Source organism: Chenopodium quinoa, unplaced genomic scaffold (genome assembly GCF_001683475.1).
Source record: "Chenopodium quinoa cultivar QQ74 unplaced genomic scaffold, ASM168347v1, whole genome shotgun sequence".
In the NCBI taxonomy this organism is placed as follows: domain Eukaryota; kingdom Viridiplantae; phylum Streptophyta; class Magnoliopsida; order Caryophyllales; family Amaranthaceae; genus Chenopodium; species Chenopodium quinoa.
In genome coordinates, this window is record NW_018742951.1 from 1,691,624 (window position 1) to 1,711,911 (window position 20,288).

Genomic DNA, 20,288 nt, shown 5'->3' on the forward strand with positions numbered 1-20,288 from the left:
TCTTCTTATTATAATTGAATAATGTAACAAGCTTTTACAACAGTTAGTTAATAAGTGGGGTCGATTGACGTCATTATCTTAAACATGGCTCCGCCTATGGTTGCGTGGCTACTTAAATTTGAATAGTGGGAGCTATTGGCGTGATGATATTTATATTATTTATGTGAATGAACCTAGCTATGTTATGTGGTGGTAGAAGTGAGCGACCTTCGAAAAGGGTGAGCAGCCAATGACAATCTTTAATAGACTTATTAAAAATGAAAATGAACTTGCTTTTTTGGATGAAGAAGATGGTTTGTAAAATTTAGAGTTGATAGGAAGAGGTGGATGCGGTAAAGTATACAAAGCAGAGTTGCTAGGGAGCAATGGCAAGATGATTGCAATAAAGAAGATAAAGGGACTGCCTACTGAGGCTGCGAAGCTCTGTGAAGAAGATACGGAAAGTTTAGAGAGCAATATGCATGCACTCAAGTTGGAGATACAGGCTGTCGGAAGAATAAGGCACTGCAATTTGCTACCTCTTCTTGCTCATGTTCCACGCCAAAACTGTAATTTACTTGTGTACGAGTACATGAAAAATGGTAGTTTGCAAGACTTAATGGTAAAAGTAGCCAATGGAAGCACAGAGTTAGATTGGTTAATTCGACATAAGATAGCCATTGGAATGACTTATAGACTTGAATATCTCCATATATATGAACAGTAATCGCTGTATCATTCATAGAGATCCTTTTTGATGATGACATGGAGCCTCGCATTGTAGAATTTTGGCTAGCAAAAGAAATGTTAATCGATAAAAATCACGTCATTCTCAGTTGCTACATGCATGAACATTACAGTATATGGCTCCAGAGTATTTTGAGGGTTGTCAGTTCACAAACAAATGTGATGTATATAGCCTTGGACTAATTCTTGAAAGCTTGGTACGAGATAGGAAAGCCTTTGGAAGATAATTTCTTTCAAGAAACAAGAGAGGTGGACATGAAGATATGGATGAAGAATATTATGCCTTCGGAGAATCCTAAAAGAGTAATCGATCCTTCACTATGGATAATGGGTATGAAGAGCAAATGCTTCAAGTTGTAAATATTTCATGCTATTGCACCCATATTGACCCTGAACAGAGGCCTAATAGTTATGATATTTGTTGCATGTTGGATCGAATTAGTTACCCAAGTACAAGTGTGGCTTTATTATAAAATTATGTCACATCAAATTAAAGCATATCTAGTGCGTCTATTTGTTTAACTTATGCTTCAAAGTATTATAATAGTTTCTTAATAATGGCCACAACAAACACCAAAAGCTCTCAACGTGAATGGCAGACCTAGCAATTATTTCAAGTGGGTTCAAATAAAATTAATATAACTAAGTTCTAATTAAACTTAAATATGTTTACTTAAATGAGTCAATTAATGTGCAGATGCTATATGTGCAATATTAATATATGTACACGTACTATATATATGATTAAGTTTGGCTACCTTATATTTGTTGATCGAACTCGTAGATCGTTTCTTCAAGAAAAGTAATTTAATTGTCTTATCTTCTTATTATAATTGAATAGTGTAGCGAACTTTTACTAGAGTTACTTAATAAGCAGCGTCAATTGACCTCATTATCTTAAACATGGCTCCACCTATGAGCGTGGCTACTTGGATTACTTGCTGGAGGAATAGTGGGAGCTACAGGCGTGACGATATATGTATTTATTGTGAGAATGAGTCTAGCTATGTTATGTGGTGGTAGAAGTGAGCGGCCTTTGAAAAGGGTGAGCAGCCAATGACAATCTTTAATAGACTTATTAAAAATGAAAATGAACTTGCTTTTTTGGATGAAGAAGATGGTTTGTAAAATTTAGAGTTGATAGGAAGAGGTGGATGCGGTAAAGTATACAAAGCAGAGTTGCTAGGGAGCAATGGCAAGATGATTGCAATAAAGAAGATAAAGGGACTGCCTAAGTGCCTATTGAGGCTGCGAAGCTCTATGAAGAAGATACGAAAAGTTTAGAGAGCAATATGCGTGCACTCAAGTTGGAGATACAGGTTGTAGGAAGAATAAGGCACCGCAATTTGCTACTTCTCCTTGCTGATGTTGCTTGACAAAATTGTAATTTACTTGTGTACGAGTACATGAAAAATGGTAGTTTGCAAGACTTAATGGTAAAAGTAGCCAATGGAAGCACAAAATTAGATTGGTTAATCCGAAATAAGATAGCCGTTGGAATGACTTATAGACTTGAATATCTCCATATGAACAGTAATCGCCGTATCATTCACAAAGATCTCAAGCCACGCAACATCCTTCTTGATGATGACATGGAGCCTCGTATTGCAGATTTTGGGCTAGCAAAAGAAATGTTAATCGATAACACTCACGTCATTCTCAATTGCTACTTGAACATTAAAGTACACTGCTATTTCGAGGGTTGTCAGTTCACGGACAAGTGTGTTGTATACAGGGGCTGATTCTTGGAAGTTTGGTGATAGGAAAGCTATTGGAAGATAATTTCTTTCAAGAAACAAGAAGGGTGGATATGAAGATATGGATGAAAAATATTATGTCTTCGGAGGATCCTAAAAGAGCAATTGATTCTTCGCTAATGGGTAATGGGTATGAAAAGCAAATGCTTCAAGTGCTAAATATTGCATGCTATAGCACCCATATTGACCCTGAATAGAGGCCTAATAGTCATGATATTTGTTGCATGTTGGATCAAATCAGTTACCTAGGTACAAGTGTGGTTTTAGTATAAAATTCTGCCACACCAAATTAAAATATATCTAGTGTGTCTATTTGTTTAGTTTATTGCTTCAAAGTAATATAATAGTTTCTTAATAATGGCCACCACAAACACCAGAAGCTCACAGCGTGAGTGGCAAACCTAGCATTATTTTAATTTCAAGTGGGTTCAAATAAATTAATATATACTAAATTCTAATTTAACTTTTTTTTTTCTGAAGAAAATTCTAATTTAACTTAAATGTGTTTATTATATTATTTTTGTACACATATTGTACCTATATTGCACATATATCATATATATAGTACGTGTACATATATTAATATAGCACATATTGCATCCGCATATTAATTGACTTATTTAATTAAGTTTGGGTACCTTATATTTGTCGATCGAACTCGTAGATTGTTTCTCCAAAAAAACTAATTTAGCTGTTTTATTTTCTTATTATAATTGAATTATGTAGCAAACTTTTACAAGAGTGAGTTAATAAGTAGGGTCAATTGACCCCCTTATCTTAAAATGGCTCCGTCTATGTTGGTCATTATTGTGTGTCTAAATTGTGTGTATATATAAAGATGAATGTTTCATTTGTTAATATAAAAGGAGTCAATTATTAATCGTTAACTTGCATTAAAGATATATATGTGTTATAAAAATTCATATGTTGATTTATAAAATTGTGTATCGTAAGGGCACAATAAGTTCATAATACTTGTATAAATTAAGATAGGTTCATATAAAATAAAATAATTTCACAACAAATAACTTTTTAAAAAATTAGATGAGTAAGGACCATACTCGATCAGTTTCATAATGATCGCAGATATTAATATCTTCAATTATTCTAATGTAGTAATCCCTCCGTTTCGAAATGATAGTTCATTTTGACTTTGCATGATTTTTAAGATGCTCCTTTCACCATTAATATCTTTAATTATATATTAACAAAAATTATAAAAATTTGATACGAAATATTAAAACTACTTACCGATACGTATCTAACAATTATCACATAACTATATTTTATTTTTATATATTAATATGAGTTTTTGGCCAAAATTTTAAAATTTAACTATAAAAAAAGTCAAAATGAGATTATTAAATTGTAACGAAGAGATATTGTAATTTTTATGACCATGAAGATTTGACAAAAAAAAAATACATAAAAAAATGAATGGAGATGTTAACACGTGTTATTCTCCCTTTAAACAGTACTATCTAATACGGAGTAGCAAATAGCAAATGAAGAAGTTTCGGCAAAAAAGTTTGGCGGGGTTTAAAAATTTTGAAAAACTTTGACATTTCCCACCAAACTTCCTTCCTTCGTAATCTTCTCCCCTTATCCTTTTAATTCATCCCCTTTCTACCATTTCTTCCTCTTTCATTCATATTTTCACTTTCATTTTTTCGAATTCTGCCAATCAATCTCAAAATCTAAAACCCAATTCTTCAAATTCTTCCTCAGAATAACTTAACTCTGTCAATTTCACAGTAATGGCCGATTCGTCGCATCTCGAAAGAATGGGCCGAGAGCTCAAATGCCCTATTTGGTATATTTTCCCTTCTACCCATTTTCTCTTTTAATTTTAATTTACATTCTAATTTCTCTAAAGAAAATTCTGGATTTTTTCGAATATATTTTCATCTGTTTTAACAAGAGTAAACTTGAATTGGGTTATTTTGCAGCTTGAGTTTATTTAATTCTGCTGTTTCTCTTACCTGCAATCATGTTTTCTGCAAGTAAGTGACTATCATTTTATTTTCCTTTTTCTTTATTTTATGGTTTATTATAATTTTTGAATAATATATTGATTGATTTTTCTATTAATTTCAGTTCATGTATTTATAAATCGATGAAGTCAGGCTCCAATTGCCCGGTTTGCAAAGTGCCTTATCGGCGCCGAGGTCCATTTACACCTCTCAATTCCTCTCTAAATTCATTGGGTTTTTGGTGTTAGTTCATTTTATTTATTATGAGTATAATAACATTAACATTAGGTTGTCCAAATTGTCCATTGTTTGCCTGCTATTTCTTCCATCTCTGAAAGTTCGTTGTGTTAGACGGTGATTATCTCACAAAAAAGTAAATATAATAACTCTTGGAGATTGAGGAATTGATATTGATGACACATTTAAGGAATTTCTCATTGTGTTCATAAAATGCTAGTATTACACAAATATATTGCAGTAGTATTTACCTGGTTAATACTATACAGTAGTTTATGTCATAACACCTTGAAATTTGTACAGAAATCAAAGCTAGAAATTTGTACTAATGAAATGAAAGGGAAATTAAGAATGTCGAAAAAAGATTTTGTTGGCTGAGGGATTAGGGAATTAGTTGCTGATATCTAAATCTTATTGCATGTGTTTCTGTTGTCCTTCGTATAAAAATGCTAAAGGTGCACTAAGGTGATAGAGGTTCTGATATCGTAAAGAGTTAGTTCTTTAAAATAGAGTACTTCAGAAAGGTTGGATCCTTATTGACAGTTGATGTTTCTTCAGTAAATCAATGACTTTCTCTAAACGAGCTCTTCCTTCTTGTGCTGCAGAAATTCGTCCTGCTCCTCACATGGACAATCTGGTAAACATATACAAGAATATGGAAGTTGCATCAGGGGTTACTCTCTTTCTCTCTCAAAGTGGACCCTTGACCAAATTAGCAGGTAATGAAGCATCTTTGTCCAGATATATAAAGGATTTTAGTAAGAAGTTGTGAAAACATTGCCTACTTGGGCCTTAGTTTTTAAACCTCGGTTATTGTTGTGACTGAATTTGTTTGAAGACTTTAGCTTATCATTTTTAATTCATTTTTTGTTCCTTGCATGGCTTAATTGAATCACTGATCCCTTAATTGACCTGCTCATACTCCTTACATGAGTGGCATTATTATCCAATGGCTGTTGTGTCATATGGAGTTATATTTTTTCTCATAGAAGTGATAATATGATGTAGAATCTAAGGCATGAATTGAATAAGTTGTCACTTGATTCTTGACACCCTGATTTAATTACTTGGCTTATTGAGTAACCTTGTGTTATGATCTTGTTTTTTTACCGCCTGTTTAATTGTTTTGCTAGTTAATAAGCCCATGATTTGGTTTAGCTACTTTATCATTAGTATAAATAAATGTCTAATTTCATTCAAGGGTCATATATTCACGTGTTTGGAGTAGGCATTCAAACCTTTAATATTTTATTCAAGATCGAATTAGGATTATTGCTTGATTGCTTAGATTAGGAGTAATATGAGGAACTTCATGATTGCTTAGATTAGGATCAAATTATCAAGTGTGAGAGTTTGATTAGTTTTCTATCCAGAGCGATATCATAATGGACCCTAGTTTGCAAAGGCCACTTCATGATTGTTCACAGTCTTGGCACCATATCTCAAAATCCCTTAGTTATTCTTAATTTCTTATACATTGATTCCTGAATCCTGATTCATGTAAACACATGCTCAGAGACTCATGGTTGTAAGTTCAGTGGGTACCTTAAAAGAGAAACTGTAAGGGTTCCTGTGTTTTCTTGTTCTAGCATAAGAATTTGACACTCAGGATATTCTGTGGTACAGAAAAAAAAAAAAACTGTCTTGTTGTTAAAGAATTGCCGCCAGTTTGATTTTGCAGCTCTTAAGCTGTTTAGTTTGGATCAAGATAAACAGAATGTGCAAAGATTTGAAATAAAAGAAAAAGTTGCAACAATATCAGTACCACAATTAAAGTCATAGTAGTAAATGAAGGATATGGCGTGCATAATTTTTGAATTGAATTCATATTTTCTTAAAACTATATGTGCAACCTTTTCTTAGCTTAATTGTGATCAAAATATGCACATTTAGGCGTTGCTCAGTTCACTTTTAAAAAAAAAAATTTAGTAAAATTAATTTCAGTTTAGTAAAAATAAGTTCAGTTCAGTAAAAATAATTTCAGTTTAGTAAAATTAGTTTCAATTCAGTAAAAATAATTTCAGTTCAGTAAAATTCAGTAACTTTAAAGAAGAAATATAATAGGGAAACAATAAAAATAATTTCAGTTCAGCATATTTAATTTCAATTTAGTAAAATAATTTCAGTTCAGTAAAAATAATTAAGTTCGGCAAAAATAATTTAAGTTCAGCAAATATAATTTCAGCTCAGTAAAATTAATTTCAGTTCAACAAAAATAAGGTAAAGTGAATGGGGCCTTAGTTTAAAAATGAATATGCACATTCAACTAAAAAGTGTGTGTAGTTATTTCTCATTTTAAGAAACTTCTCATGAGATCTCTTCGACTCTTCCCTATATACAACACACACACACATCTTTTGTTCATCTATTAAGTTATACTTTTCATGTTGCAGATGCAAAAGTTCAGGCTAATGGTGATTTGGATGCTATGAGGGATACTGGTGAAGAAACTCCCAAGACTGTGAGGTGTCAAAGAACAGGCAGAGTAAATTCTGTAGCATCAAAAGTGGATCCAAAACGTTCTGGGCGCAACAGAGGGAAATCTTCATTTGCAACGAATAAAAGGGTTCAAGTGCCCCATTCTCCCACTACTGAAAGTCCAGCAAAACAGGAAAAAGATGGACTTGTTCAAAACAAAGTAATCAACAATCATATAAATAAGTGCTCAACATTTCCGAGTGAACATCAGCTTTCAACTGAGAAAGAACGGTCACACATGTCACCTTTCTTCTGGTTACGAGAAGTAGAAAGTTCAAGTCCACAGACTGATGAGGATCAGACATTGACATGTACCCCAATGAAAGCCCCTTCTTTTAGTGATCTGAAGGATTCAGATGATGATGTGCCCGCAGAAAAATATGTTGAAGTAAGTTTGCAATTTCTATATTTCCACCAAGTTAAACGATATTATGATGAATTATGTGCTTAGTGTCTTGAAGCTCAGATGATGTGCTGACCTTTCTGCCTTTTAGTTAGGCTTTAGTGCAGCTCAAGCTAATTCATCTATCTAATTGATTTTTGTTCTTACTAATTTTTCTAGTACTTTATTATTCTTTTAATTAATAATTGGGTATGTAAGCTTATTATCTGATCCATTCTTGTAGGAAGAGCCACTCAGCAAGTGCAACAGAGATATTTATGACAGTGAGATGTTTGAATGGACACAAAGAGAATGCTCACCTGAACTTTGTTCAAGCCCCATTAAGAAGCAGGTAACTGACATTCTTATACATCACAAGCTATGATGTTGAGGTATCTTCCAGTCTCTGGTATAAATTTGAGTTAAATGCAGGTTGAAGAGACAGATAGTAATACAATGCATGGAAAGAAGGTGGAAGCAGCCTCAAGAGATGCAGCTTCTGGCAGTAAAATGATTATAGAGAACCTAGCTAATGTTAATCGCCAAGAAAAGAATAGTATAATGGACAAGGAGCTACCTAATAATGCCTATCCTAGAACAAAAGTTGAAGATAGCCAAAATGGGTGTAAACCTTCCTACAAGAGAGGTAAAAAAGTAAGCAAAGACTGGCAAAAGAACAAAATGGAGGTTCGAGAGGCCCTTAATGGTTCAAAACCACCCGGTGAGTTCATGCAATGTCAAGTTGGCACTGAAAATGTTTTAGAGAGTGCAAAAGCTTCTGGTACTTCTAAAACAAGACGAATTAAATCATTTGATACTATATTGAAGGAAATTAATGGCAATGCTCCTGCCAAGTTTCCTGATGCTTCTAGAAATAAAAGAGGAACTATGAAAGACAAGAAATTGGGAAACTTAAAGAGGAAATATGACAGCATTGAGCACATCCATGATGGTGACTCAGTAAAAAGAAAGAAGCAGAAGAAAATTCTTGCCCAGTCTGATATCATTAGAGGAAAATCCATTGTGTCCAATAATAAACCTACAAAAATTAGTCAATTGACATGTGAGCCTGAACAAGAGGTTTCTGTAAACGGTAATTTGATAAGAAATGCTGATGATGGAGGTGAAAATGTTCAATTAAAGGTCGCAGAACAAGCTGAAGGGTGTGCTCTAGGAAAATCTAACAATGATAATTCAGGAAATTCATTAAAGAAGGGAAAGGTCTATTGCCAAAAAGACATACCGGCTTTGCGCAAATGCGACAGAGTTTCCATCCAATGTGCTTTCTGTCATTCAGCCGAAGAGACAGAGGTACTGTATTACTCTATTGCAAGCAGTCAGTTCATAATTTCCTCTTGAGTACATTCAAATGGATGTACTAACTGATGGTTATTAATGCAGGCTTCTGGTGAAATGGCTCACTATTCTGAAGGTAGACCAGTTTTAGCCAATCACTCTGAAGGTTCTGTCATCCGTTCGCACAAAAACTGCACTGAGTGGTATGTTTCGTAACAAACCAAAAGAATTCCAATCTGTTGTATATTTATTTTCGCTACTTCTCACAGGAAGCATCCTTAAGATTAGTGGCTAACTAATTCCTGGACAATTTTGCCTAAAATCAGCCAAGCTATTTACATGCTGTAAATTTTGCTAATGTTATTGATTCTCATTGTCTAAGGTCTCTTAGTGACTAATGTTAATGGCGTTGCATTTTGGACAACTGGTATTGTGAAAGAGAAAACATTATATTTTACTCTTGTGTAGGGCCCCTAATGTTTATTTTTATGATAATATTGCGGTCAACCTTGAAGAAGAATTGACAAGAAGCCGTAGGATTAAGTGCTCTTTATGTGGAGTGAAAGGAGCCGCTCTGGGTTGTTATGAGAAGAGTTGTCGCAAAAGCTTTCATGTCCCCTGTGCCAAAAAGCTTCAAGAGTGTCGTTGGGATGCTGTAAGTGCTTACTAGTTTGTAGTGTATCAAGCTTACTGACACTTTTCTGTTGAAATGCTAACCACATTTATCATTCTGCATTCACCACATTTTTATCAGGATCACTTTGTTATATTATGTCCTCTTCATGCCTCCTCTAAGTTGCCTTGTGAATTGCCTATAACACAAGTCAGAAAATGTAATCAAAAGGGGTATGCTAATCTCTAACCAATTCCTCTAGGATTTCTGATCAGCTGTTTTCAGACAGCATCATAAAATGCAAAATTCTGAAATGTATTCTTTTATTATGCAGGAAACCTCCTTGCCAAAGACCTCATGCTGCAGTTAGACATGTTACTAGCATTAACAGGTGGGACTCTGATCGGCCAGCTGAGAAAGTTGTCCTCTGCTGTTCGGCTCTTGCTACTGTAGATAAGGTAGGGTAATAATATTTTTCATATAAGCACGCCTATGGCAACAATTGCTATTTATAGATTTTCTTAATGTGAGCGGGTTCTGCAGGAAGCTGTTTCTGAGTTAGCAAAATCTTCTGGAGCTGAGGTATTGGGTCACTGGAATCCAAATGTTACCCATGTTATTGCATCAACAAATGAAAATGGAGCTTGCAAAAGAACACTGAAAGTTATGATGGGGATCCTGGAAGGAAAATGGATACTAAGTATCAAATGTCAGTGCATTCCTTGATATCAAGTTTGTCATAAAATTTCAAAAATCTTGTTAATAGCTTGGCTTTGCTATACTTAAATTTTTTGTTTTTCGAGTTTGCAGGGGTTCAAGCTTGCTTGGAGGCCAAGAGACTAATTGAGGAGGCTCCTTATGAAATCACTTGTGACATTCATGGAGTCCGGGATGGCCCTCGTTTAGGGAGAATAAGGCTTCTAAACAAAGTAAGTTTCAATCAGAAGTCCAGTTTCAATACTTAACATTCAACTATTACTCTTTTGTTTAATCAACACTAATGATGTAATTGTTTAAACAAGAGATTCAGCTTCCTACGAAGCATATTGAGTGCTTAGTACAGAGGTTTAACACCAACCTGACAATCTGCTTCATTTTCCTAGTTGGTTGGCCTACTTGACATGTCGAACACTTGCTTCAAATTGATAATGGTTTATCCACAATGAATGTGGTTGCTTATAGTCTTTTGTATCATTTTTAATATCTTGAAGCTTGACACTTGAAATGTTTATTTACGGTGAAGCCATTTTAATCATCACAGATTGTGCTGACAATAAGTTTCCATTAACAAGTCAAATGATTCCTTAAAACATCGTCATTAATTGTCCGTTTTGTGTAAGTACACCTATTTTCTGGCAATTCTTTCATGTCTGTGGAGCTAGTTTTTCGACCATCAAACTGAACATCTAATGCAAACGTGAATACCATAGGTAGTCCAAAATTTTGATAATTATGTTACACTCTGAAAGCATTCTAAATTGTTATAAACTCTCAATGCTAGTTCCCTTACTTTCAGTTGTTTTTACCATTTAGCCATTATACTACTTGCAACATTTTACTGCAACTGTGCAATTATATGAAAACCTTACTATTTGCTTCCATCTAAATATTCATTTAAAATGTTATAAATTGCAGCAACCCAAGCTCTTTGCTGGGTTCAATTTCTATTTTACTGTAGATTTTGAACCTTCATACAAGGGGTATCTACAAGACCTTGTTACTGCAGCAGGAGGAACTGTGCTACACAGGAAGCCTATTGCAGAAACTTATCAAATTGGTGCATCCCCTTCTCCAGCATCATCAACTATCATAGTCTATAGCATTGAACTGCCTGCCAACTGTGATCTTCGCAAGAAGAATATAATTCTTGAAAGCAGGAGATCGGATGCAGAAGCTCTTGGCAATTCAAGTGTAGCAAAATTGGCGAGCAATTCATGGGTTTTGAATTGCATAGCTGGACACAAACTGCAAGATCTGTGAATGGCACAGTTGCTTAATATTCTCGAGCATTTTGAAGTTTAGATAGTCGATAAGTTAAATCATTGGCACTGTATTAAGTTAACTTTGAGAATATCTAATCATTTATCAGGAACACTAGTTTTATCTGTCAAATTATAATGTTGCAGCATCTGTAAATTTTCCTTTTGTATAAACATGTTTTAAAGTTATTGCTCAAAATCTGAGCTTTGATCTGATTTATTAATTCTGTATGTGATTATGCCTATATTTAATCATAAAGTATTTGACGTATTATATTTCTAACTAAAGTGTGTAATATCTGAAAATTTAGTTGTTAGCCAGGAGAATGGAGTTGCTTATACTAATGGATTCTAAAACAAGAACTTGTTTTCTTTCCTCAGTGATGATATTATAAAGTCATTTTCATACAAAGCTTAATGACATATATATACATATTCATATTATATGGTACAAAATATCGAACATATAAGTTCGTGGAAAACTTTTTCTCAAAAAAAAAAAAAAGATCAGGACAATTTTTCTTTCACAATCAACATAATTTGTAAAATCTAGACTATGCAAATTAAAGTCTGGATATTCCTTTCCTAAGTCTCAAACACTTCGCTTCCTTTCCTGCCTAAGCCTCGAAGTCTTCACATCAAGTCTTGTAAAAACATGCTCTAACGCAGTGATGTTTTCTTCAATCTCCCAAGCCTGCTCACCCAAACCACAAGCAGCGACATGTTGCTTGAGGCTATGGACTATATCAATACTATGCTTAACCTCATCTCCGAGTTCTTCCATTGCAGATTGCATTCCATCCCTCTCCTCTTTCACCTCTGTATGTTTCCTTTTCATTGCTTTATAGCCTTCCAAAGACTTGAGAAGTTGCTCTGAAAGCTCCTTATTCCTTTGCTGAGATACTGCATAATTGATGTTGTTTTCACTTGATCCCTTCGCGCTTCTTTTAATCTCATTCTGCTCTGCTACACATGCCTGTATCTTAGCTGATAATTTCTCATTTTGCGCCCTGAGATCATTAATATGCTCTTCCATTTCATTCAATTCTTGTACTTTTCTCGTCAACTCCCTTGATATGATCTCTTTTTCCCTCCCTAAGCTTGCACACATGACTCCTAGCCGTTTTTGTGCTGCATAACTCGTGTTTAGATCCCTTCGCAGCCTTTCCTTTTCATCTAAGATCAACGTTTCAACCTTCTTTTGTACATCCTTAGGAGGATTCACTCGTAAATCGGTGTAACAACGTCTAAGTTCTGCCTTACTTTTCTTGGAACTTGTTTGAGATTTTTGCAGCCTTGTTTTCACGTCGTCTAAGATGGTCATTATTCCAGCAAATCTTTGTTCTTTTCGGTCATCCAAATTCCCTTTAACAGATGCATCTTGATGATCTTGAATCAGCTTCAATAGCAGCTTTACATTTGCTGAAATTCCTATTTCACAACACAAATATGTTAATGTTTTTATTTTATTTTATTTTTCTTTTTCTTTTTCAATTCCAAAACCATTTATTTGATTACCTTTGCATAATAGATTTAAATCAAATTATTACAATTGTAAACATATCACAAGGTACAAATTTATCATTTTTTTTAATCATAAGATGACACGGAAACAAATGCATCATATTTGACACTAAGCTACATGTCAACATTAATCTCCGAAATTAACATGGACGCACTCTAATTAAACCCCGGCCTCATCGAAAAGAATAATAGAGAAAAATTAGCAATGAAAGTTTACCTTCTAAGCTTAAATCTTCGTTATTGCTAGTTGACATAGGGAAAAGATCAGGAGATGAACATACCCTAGCTCCACTCATAATTTTTTTGATGAGTTTTAAGAATGTTGATAATTATTAAATATAGACATAATAATGCATATATGTCTGGTAAAATAATGCATGAAAAAAGTTGTCATATGCAATATTATGTATGGGTTTTTCTGTAAAGGAGTTTGTGTTTGGGTTGGTTTTGTAAATATTCCGTGAAAATAGGATGGATTTATGACTATTTCTTGTCAAGTTGGTAATAAAATGAGTTAAATAAGAGTTGTTTGCAACTTTTTAGGTATTTTTGTATATAAATGATTATAAGTTATTTGGTTACCTAACATGTCTAATAATAGATTTTGGTGTCATTCATCGCTCGTCTTTCGGTGTCTCATGCCCATTGACTAGCTACTCGTGCTAGTCGTCGTCAACTTCTTCATTTTATGTTTTGATTTTTGTTTCTTGGTGTTCTTACTTTGTTTCATTTAATACTTTTTGTAAAAAAAAAAAAAAAAAAAATCTAATTCCTCGGAGAATATGAGTTAGTCTCTCAATTTATTTTATAACTAGTTAAAATGTTATTTATAATATATATGATAATTTTGACAATAACCACCTACTACTCTTCTCGTTTTAATAAATACTACCTATAATGTTTTTTTAGACACCAAATACTACCATCTCTTTGTCCAAACGCCCTTGTATGAGGTTATTCCCTCTTTTTTTCGTTCTCTCGATTTTCCTTCTCTGTTCTTTCACTTCCATTGTCTTTCTTCCCTCATTCCCTTTTTTGATACTCACCCACCTAATTTTTTTCCAAAATCATTGTTTAAATATGTACTTTCAATGTAAAAGAACACAGAAGGGGACCAAGCTTTGGTGACATGTGGCTCTCAAACTTAGCGCGAATTAGACAAAAAGCTAGGTAAATTATGATATTTTTTTAAGTGTTATGCTAATTTAAACATCAATTACAACTATAATACTCCCTCCGTCCCATAATACTTGACATAGTTTTCATTTTCGTCCGTCGCACAATACTTGACACGTTACTAAAAATGGAATGAAACCACTAATAAAAAAAGGAAAAATTGCTTTAAATAATACGACCTTTAGCCCGTCCGCTAAAAACAAGTCCACCTTTTGATTATCTCAAAATAATACCACCTTTGGGGGGTGTCCGCTTTAAACAAGTTATTTTACCTACAACCTGAATGACCGGTTAACAATTTTATTTTATTTTTTATAAATTTGTTTAACACTTTAATTATCTCTTAAACAAACATTTAATTATTAATTAACAATTAAAATAAACTTTTTTTTTAAAAAAACTAAATATTTAAATATAGTTTGATTTTTTTTACATTTAAATGATTTAAAAATAATTTTTTTTAATAAAAAAAACAAAAACTCAGCCCTTTCCCCCACCAGCATCCTCCGACCATTGTCGGCGCCCACTCCTTTGCCCCAACACACGCCGGCGCTGACTCTCACTCCCCTGCCCCAACTCATGCCGACGCCCAGCCCTCTCCCTCGCCGGCTTTCCCCGCCCTTGCTGCGCCGCTCCCCCATCATCTGTTCCACCACCTTCCTTCCCCAATTAAAACTCACCTCCCTTCTCCCCGAAAAACCTCGAAACCCCTTTCCCACCCCCGAAATCCCCCAACCGCCCAATACCCCACCGTCAAAAACCCTATTCGGCCTTTACCCCACCTTTGAAACCCTAGCTGCTAATGTATATAACCATGGCCAATCTCGAAGCCCCGCCATTTTGAACCCTAATTCCAGCTGCCTCAGTCGAAATTCTAAAGTCTGTGATTTGGGTCGTGGGTTTGGGTTCGATTTGGGCGGAGGAGAGGAAGGTTGCGGTGGAAGGAGGAGAAAGAGAGGGGGGTTAGGGTTGCGGGGAGCGGGGTCGACGCCGGAGGAAGGAGATCCAGGCGTGGCCGGCGTCGGAGGGCAGGGAGGGGGTGCTAGTAGACACCGGGGAAGGGGAAAGGGGTGGCAGCCGGTGGCTGGTGGCGGGTGGGGAAGATGGTGGGGGAATTTTTTTTATTTTTTTTAAATATAAAATAAAAAAAAATAATCTTTTAAAAATTAAAAACATTAAATAAATTTTTTTTAGAAAAAAATTATATTTTTTGACCAATAAAATGATGACACGTGTCCATATAACCTATTAATCAGGTTACCATTCCTTACCAACAGGTAATAACCTGTTTAAAGTGGACACCCCCCAAAGGTGGTATTATTCTGGGATAATCAAAAGGTGGACTTGTTTTTAGCGGACGAGCTAAAGGTCGTATTATTTAAAGCAATTTTTCCATAAAAAAATATTTTCCCACAATTTCTCTCTCCTCACCCACCCCGCTCCCACCCCACTTGTGGTTTTCTTACAATATAAAAATACAATAAAGAATCTTTTATACAATAAACAAATATTTTAAAAGGACTCACTTGTAGTTTTCTTAAACTACGTGTTCACCCCAACGTCCCAATTATTATGGGACGGAGGGAGTAGTGTTCATCACAACGTGAAATTGACAAACTTTTTGAGTTAATTTCCACTAATACTTCAACATAATCAAATTCCCAAACCCTAATATCATTTCAAAATAAGTTGTCTTTAGCTATAAACAACAATAAATACCTTTTTTTCCCTTGATTCCATATGAGTACTGAAGCAAGAAGAATTTTTTTTGAAACCCTGATTTTATTTTTCACTTCTAGGTTTTAGGTTTTTGCCCAAATTTGAGATAGATAAAAGAATACAATAGGGGAAATCGAGAAAAGAACAAAAAAGAAGGGGGAAAAGTAAGGGATGGGGCTCAAAGTGATGCCATGCAAGAGACTTAGACAAAGAGATGGTAAAATTTGACGTTTAAAAAAACTATTGATGTAAAAAAAAATGTAGTTGATAATTAATAAACGAGAAGAATGGTAGGTGGTTATGTCAAATTTTCCTAATTTATAATGCTTTTTGGCTCGGGAAAAAAAATGGTATTTCTTATAGAGTAGTTTAAATTTACTCTCTAATATTCTACTATGTCAAATCGTTTGTAATAGCCCTATTTTAAAGTAGATTTTAAATAGCTATTAATTATGATATTTTCTAGATTATGACTTATTTAAAAATTATTTATTTTCTATTTAATTATCTTTTTTTAATCTTTCCTTTCAAAACTGTTTGAGAAGGTAAGGTCTAATATAAAGTATATATTTATATCTTTTTGACTTTCTCAAGTAAATTATTTATGATGTTATTCAAGAATTAACTAGTGTGTGACCTAGATAGGCGGGCATTTCTCCGATACAACGCGTTTTGTGTACAGAACATTGATCAAGTTACCTTTGTAATATGACTGAGTAACCCCTATAACACTGATGAATTAACCCTGTAACACCGACCTGTTGGGTTTCACAGTGTCTGACACTACGCGGAATGAAACCCTCCCAAAATCCGCACACAAATTAAAGTAACTAAACACGCATATTAATTAATTAACAATCATATAATTAATTAACAAGGAGAAAGAAAGAAGAAAAGACGATCTTACCCTTGATGCGTGCTTCTCTCTTTCTAAGAGCTCGTATTTGAAAGCGTAAAGCTTCGCAAATGCGCAAGCCTCCGACGGCTCTCACCCTCGAGACCCAACCCGAACAGCCCCTACCCCGAAGCTTAGTCGGGGCTAGGTAAAAAGTACTTAGAGTATTAAACAAAAGTGTTCTCGTTTGTGGAGATCTTTTCAAGTTCACAACTCAAGCGCCCTTTCCCAATGCCAAGTGATTGGTATTTATAGGGAAAGGAGCCTTTGAATTCCAATCTCCCATCAATGTGGGAGAGTTGGTAAAAAGGCATTTATTCAATGTAATTTAATTCAAAAATCAAATTAAAATGCAAATGAATCAACAAACAACAAGTGTCAAGTGGAGAGCAAGGGGTTAGGTGAGGACCACAAGGGGGGGCGGGGACCCTCCCCTTTCTCCAAGCAACCCACAAACAAACCGGCTCCCACATGCACAAGCCAACAAGCATGTTCTGGCTGGCGGCCTGCCTTGGCAGCCAAGGCAGCCTCGCTGGCGCCTAGCGCCATGGCTGGGCCTGCCAGCTAGCCCGCATAGTCCCACACACAGCCAGCAGATCACGCACAGCCATGCGGGCTGCTGCTGATGTTGCGTTGGTTATGCTAGGCAGCGCCTAGCTGTTGCGATGCTTGTGCTAGGTGCTGCCCAGCGCGTTGCGCTTGCTTGCGGGCTGCAGTGTGCGAGGCACTAGCATGCTAGCACGCATGGTGCGCCAGCTGTTAGCTTGCGATGCTTGGCATGCGCGTGCTTGCATTGGTGTTGCTGCCCAGCTGTTAGCACGACTCGACTTGGTGCTGCTGCCCAGCTAGCATGCGAATGCTTGCGGCTGGGCTTGCGACCATGCCATGCATGCTAGCAGCATTGGCTAGCGATATTGCCCCTAGCCCTCGGATTGCTCGGGGTACTTCAAGGCTAGGGGTATATTTGTAACTTGTTGTTTACTTGATTTCTCGTCTCGTTGATTCCTAAATTCGACTCGACTTACGACGCTCGGTTCCCGACGCTCTAAGCTTGGAATCCGACGTCTATGTTTGTAATACTCCAGTGACTCATTTAATCTTTCGGATTAATTCGTCGTTTCGGTTCGGTTACTCGATTGGGTGTGACCCGAAGGGTTTAGTCAAGATTAAGCTGTAATATTAATTAGGCATTAGTATTACTGATCGGAAGCTGCCTCCAGCTAGGCATTCCGATCACTTGACCTCACTGAATAATTAGCTTTCTAATAATTTTGAACCCTCTATCGAAATAATACAATTGTTCGAAGGACACCATTCCTTTCAATCTTCCACTTGTCCTTCCGGACAAGTGCGCTGTTAGTGTATAGCCTATTTCCTATGTCACTTAAATGTCTCTTCCTGAACTATAAGGTAAGATTCTTCGTCATCCCTATTAGGTCCATAAGTGTTTCTCGATTTCCGAGTTCGATTGTCAATAAGCAGATGATTTCTAAAATCCATCTGAGAACGACCATGCATTTTCATAGTCTCGCTCTTCGAGAGGCCTTGTAAACAATAAAGACATGTTTCCTATTGATAGGGGGACATTCCCAATCTTACATTGTTAGCTTCCCTTACTAAGAGGACCTAGCCGCCTGATTGTTGACGTTATAATCCCCATTTTCGGCAGACGTTTGACAACATCAAAACGGACTAATACTCAAACAAGAGAGCTTACAATACTCATGGTCGAGGAAAGAGGTTCCGATAGCTATAATGAGAAATATACTTATGACGATTTTAAATCTCTTAAAGTATTCTTATAGGTCGATCCGGTATAGTTCTAAACAAATACCTGCGCAAATGATTTATGACAATCATGTCCTTGTAGCACAAGAAACGGTGCTATAAATCATACTACACACTAATCTCAAGTGGTCATTAATCGTCCAACACTTAAATGACCTTTATTAGGGATAATTTTCGATTAAAATATTCAATGTTCACTTAACAAGTGTTTCTTTATCCAAGACATTATCTTGATACCCTGTTTTGAATATTCTCAAAAATCGAATGGACTCATTATTTAATTCTAAACCACAATTAAACGAAATGGAGTGATAATAATTTGTAGAAAATTAAATTACTCCAAAATCGAATGGTTTAACATAGTGTTTTACATTAAAATCCTCAAAATTTAATTAAAACACATGAACAGGGAAATCAAAGACAATCTCCAACGTGCCTGATTCACATTGCCTCTACGTGCTTGTTGTGTTTCACTTGAGTCAAAGGTTTAGTGAGTGGATCGGTTACATTGTCGTCCGTTCCAATCTTACAAATTCTGATTTCACCCTCGGACTTCCATTCCCTTATCATGTGAAATCGCCTCTTGACAAGTTTGACCTTCTGATGTTCCCTTGGCTCCCTGGCCTGAGAAATAGCTCCATTGTTATCAAAATGAAGATCTATTGGACCCTTGATTGAGGGTACAACATTAAGTTCACCAATGAACTTACGAATCCAAATTGCCTCCTTAGCTGCTTCTGAAGCTGCCAAGTATTCGGCTTCAGTTGTAGAATCTGTAGTTGTGCTTTGCTTAGCACTCTTCCAACTAAACGCTCCTCCATTTAGACAAAATATGTACCCTGATTGTGACTTGAAGTCGTCTCTGTCAGTCTGGAAGCTTGCGTCGGTGTAACCTTTAACAACCATATCATTACTCCCACCATAGACCAGAAATTTATCCTTGTTCCTTTTCAGGTACTTAAAGATATTCTTGGCCGCAGTCCAATGCGCCTCTCCTGGGTCTGATTGGTATCGGCTCGTAGCACCCAAGGCATACGATACATCCGGCCTAGGACATATCATGGCATACATGACTGATCCAATAAGAGAAGCATATGAAATCTGATTCATCCTTTCTCGCTCATCACGTGTCTATGACACTGTTTCTTGTTGAGAGTTATACCATGTGACATGGGTAAGTTCCCTCTCTTTGCCTCCTACATGTTGAATCGTGCCAGTACCTTATCGATGTAAGTACTTTAGCTCAATCCAATCATCTTCTTAAATCTATCCCTATAGATCTTGATGCCCAATATGTACTGTGCCTCTTCCAAATCCTTCATTGAAAAACACTTTCCAAGCCAAGCCTTTACGGACTCCAACATTGGAATGCTGTTTCCAATGAGAAATATGTCATCGACATATAAGACGAGGAATGCGGTGTCACTCTCACTGACCTTCTTGTAAACACAAGACTCATCTGGATTCTTGATAAAACAAAACTTAGTAATGGCTTCATCGAATCGCAAATTCCAACTTCTGCTTGCCTGCTTTAGTCCATAAATGGACTTCTTAAGCTTGCATTCCTTCCCAGCATTGCATGAATCAACAAAACCTTCTGGCTGTGTCATGTACACAGTTTATTCCAAAATCTCATTAACCGAATGCCGCTTGAATTTGGAATGTACCATACTCACCATCGGGTTTGCAATTTGAAGCGCGGTGAGTTGTTTTCGAAGTTCCTTCTTCAAACTGCATCAGTGAGA

The 20,288-nt window shown here is 35.8% G+C and overlaps 3 protein-coding genes across 3 annotated transcripts; 2 read left to right on the forward strand and 1 right to left on the reverse strand.

Annotated features, from left to right (window-relative positions):
* Positions 1–373: 373 nt before the first annotated feature.
* Positions 374–2,680, forward strand: LOC110728468 (leucine-rich repeat receptor-like serine/threonine/tyrosine-protein kinase SOBIR1). The gene is made up of 3 exons (XM_021908111.1): positions 374–702; positions 2,261–2,378; positions 2,462–2,680. The coding sequence occupies exons 1-3, from the start codon at positions 374–376 to the stop codon at positions 2,678–2,680; spliced, it is 666 nt and encodes a 221-aa protein (XP_021763803.1).
* A 971-nt stretch (positions 2,681–3,651) lies between these two features.
* Positions 3,652–11,668, forward strand: LOC110728499 (protein BREAST CANCER SUSCEPTIBILITY 1 homolog). The gene is made up of 14 exons (XM_021908136.1): positions 3,652–4,296; positions 4,433–4,486; positions 4,581–4,651; positions 5,299–5,412; positions 7,087–7,559; positions 7,798–7,905; positions 7,986–8,864; positions 8,955–9,052; positions 9,318–9,504; positions 9,604–9,695; positions 9,797–9,920; positions 10,006–10,171; positions 10,273–10,391; positions 11,098–11,668. Exons 1-14 carry the CDS (start codon positions 4,241–4,243, stop codon positions 11,440–11,442), a joined length of 2,886 nt encoding a protein of 961 aa, XP_021763828.1. The 5' UTR covers positions 3,652–4,240; the 3' UTR covers positions 11,443–11,668.
* A 150-nt stretch (positions 11,669–11,818) lies between these two features.
* On the reverse strand, positions 11,819–13,723 carry LOC110728428. Its single transcript, XM_021908078.1, has 2 exons — positions 13,183–13,723; positions 11,819–12,872 (listed from the first exon to the last, which is right to left on the reverse strand). Exons 1-2 carry the CDS (start codon positions 13,259–13,261, stop codon positions 12,034–12,036), a joined length of 918 nt encoding a protein of 305 aa, XP_021763770.1. The 5' UTR covers positions 13,262–13,723; the 3' UTR covers positions 11,819–12,033.
* Positions 13,724–20,288: the final 6,565 nt, after the last annotated feature.

Bases quoted from the DNA above. Each gene is read 5' to 3' on its own strand.
- LOC110728468 (XM_021908111.1), top strand. From the start codon at position 374: ATGATTGCAATAAAGAAGATAAAGGGACTGCCTACTGAGGCTGCGAAG. The intron at 703-2,260 runs GTAATCGCTGTA...CCATATGAACAG, and splicing joins TATCTCCATATATATGAACA to TAATCGCCGTATCATTCACA. The intron at 2,379-2,461 runs GTCATTCTCAAT...TGTTGTATACAG, and splicing joins TGTTAATCGATAACACTCAC to GGGCTGATTCTTGGAAGTTT.
- LOC110728499 (XM_021908136.1), top strand. From the start codon at position 4,241: ATGGCCGATTCGTCGCATCTCGAAAGAATGGGCCGAGAGCTCAAATGC. The intron at 4,487-4,580 runs GTAAGTGACTAT...TATTAATTTCAG, and splicing joins TGCAATCATGTTTTCTGCAA to TTCATGTATTTATAAATCGA. The intron at 10,392-11,097 runs GTAAGTTTCAAT...TATAAATTGCAG, and splicing joins GAATAAGGCTTCTAAACAAA to CAACCCAAGCTCTTTGCTGG.
- LOC110728428 (XM_021908078.1), bottom strand. From the start codon at position 13,261: ATGAGTGGAGCTAGGGTATGTTCATCTCCTGATCTTTTCCCTATGTCA. The intron at 12,873-13,182 runs GTAAACTTTCAT...GTTGTGAAATAG, and splicing joins CGAAGATTTAAGCTTAGAAG to GAATTTCAGCAAATGTAAAG.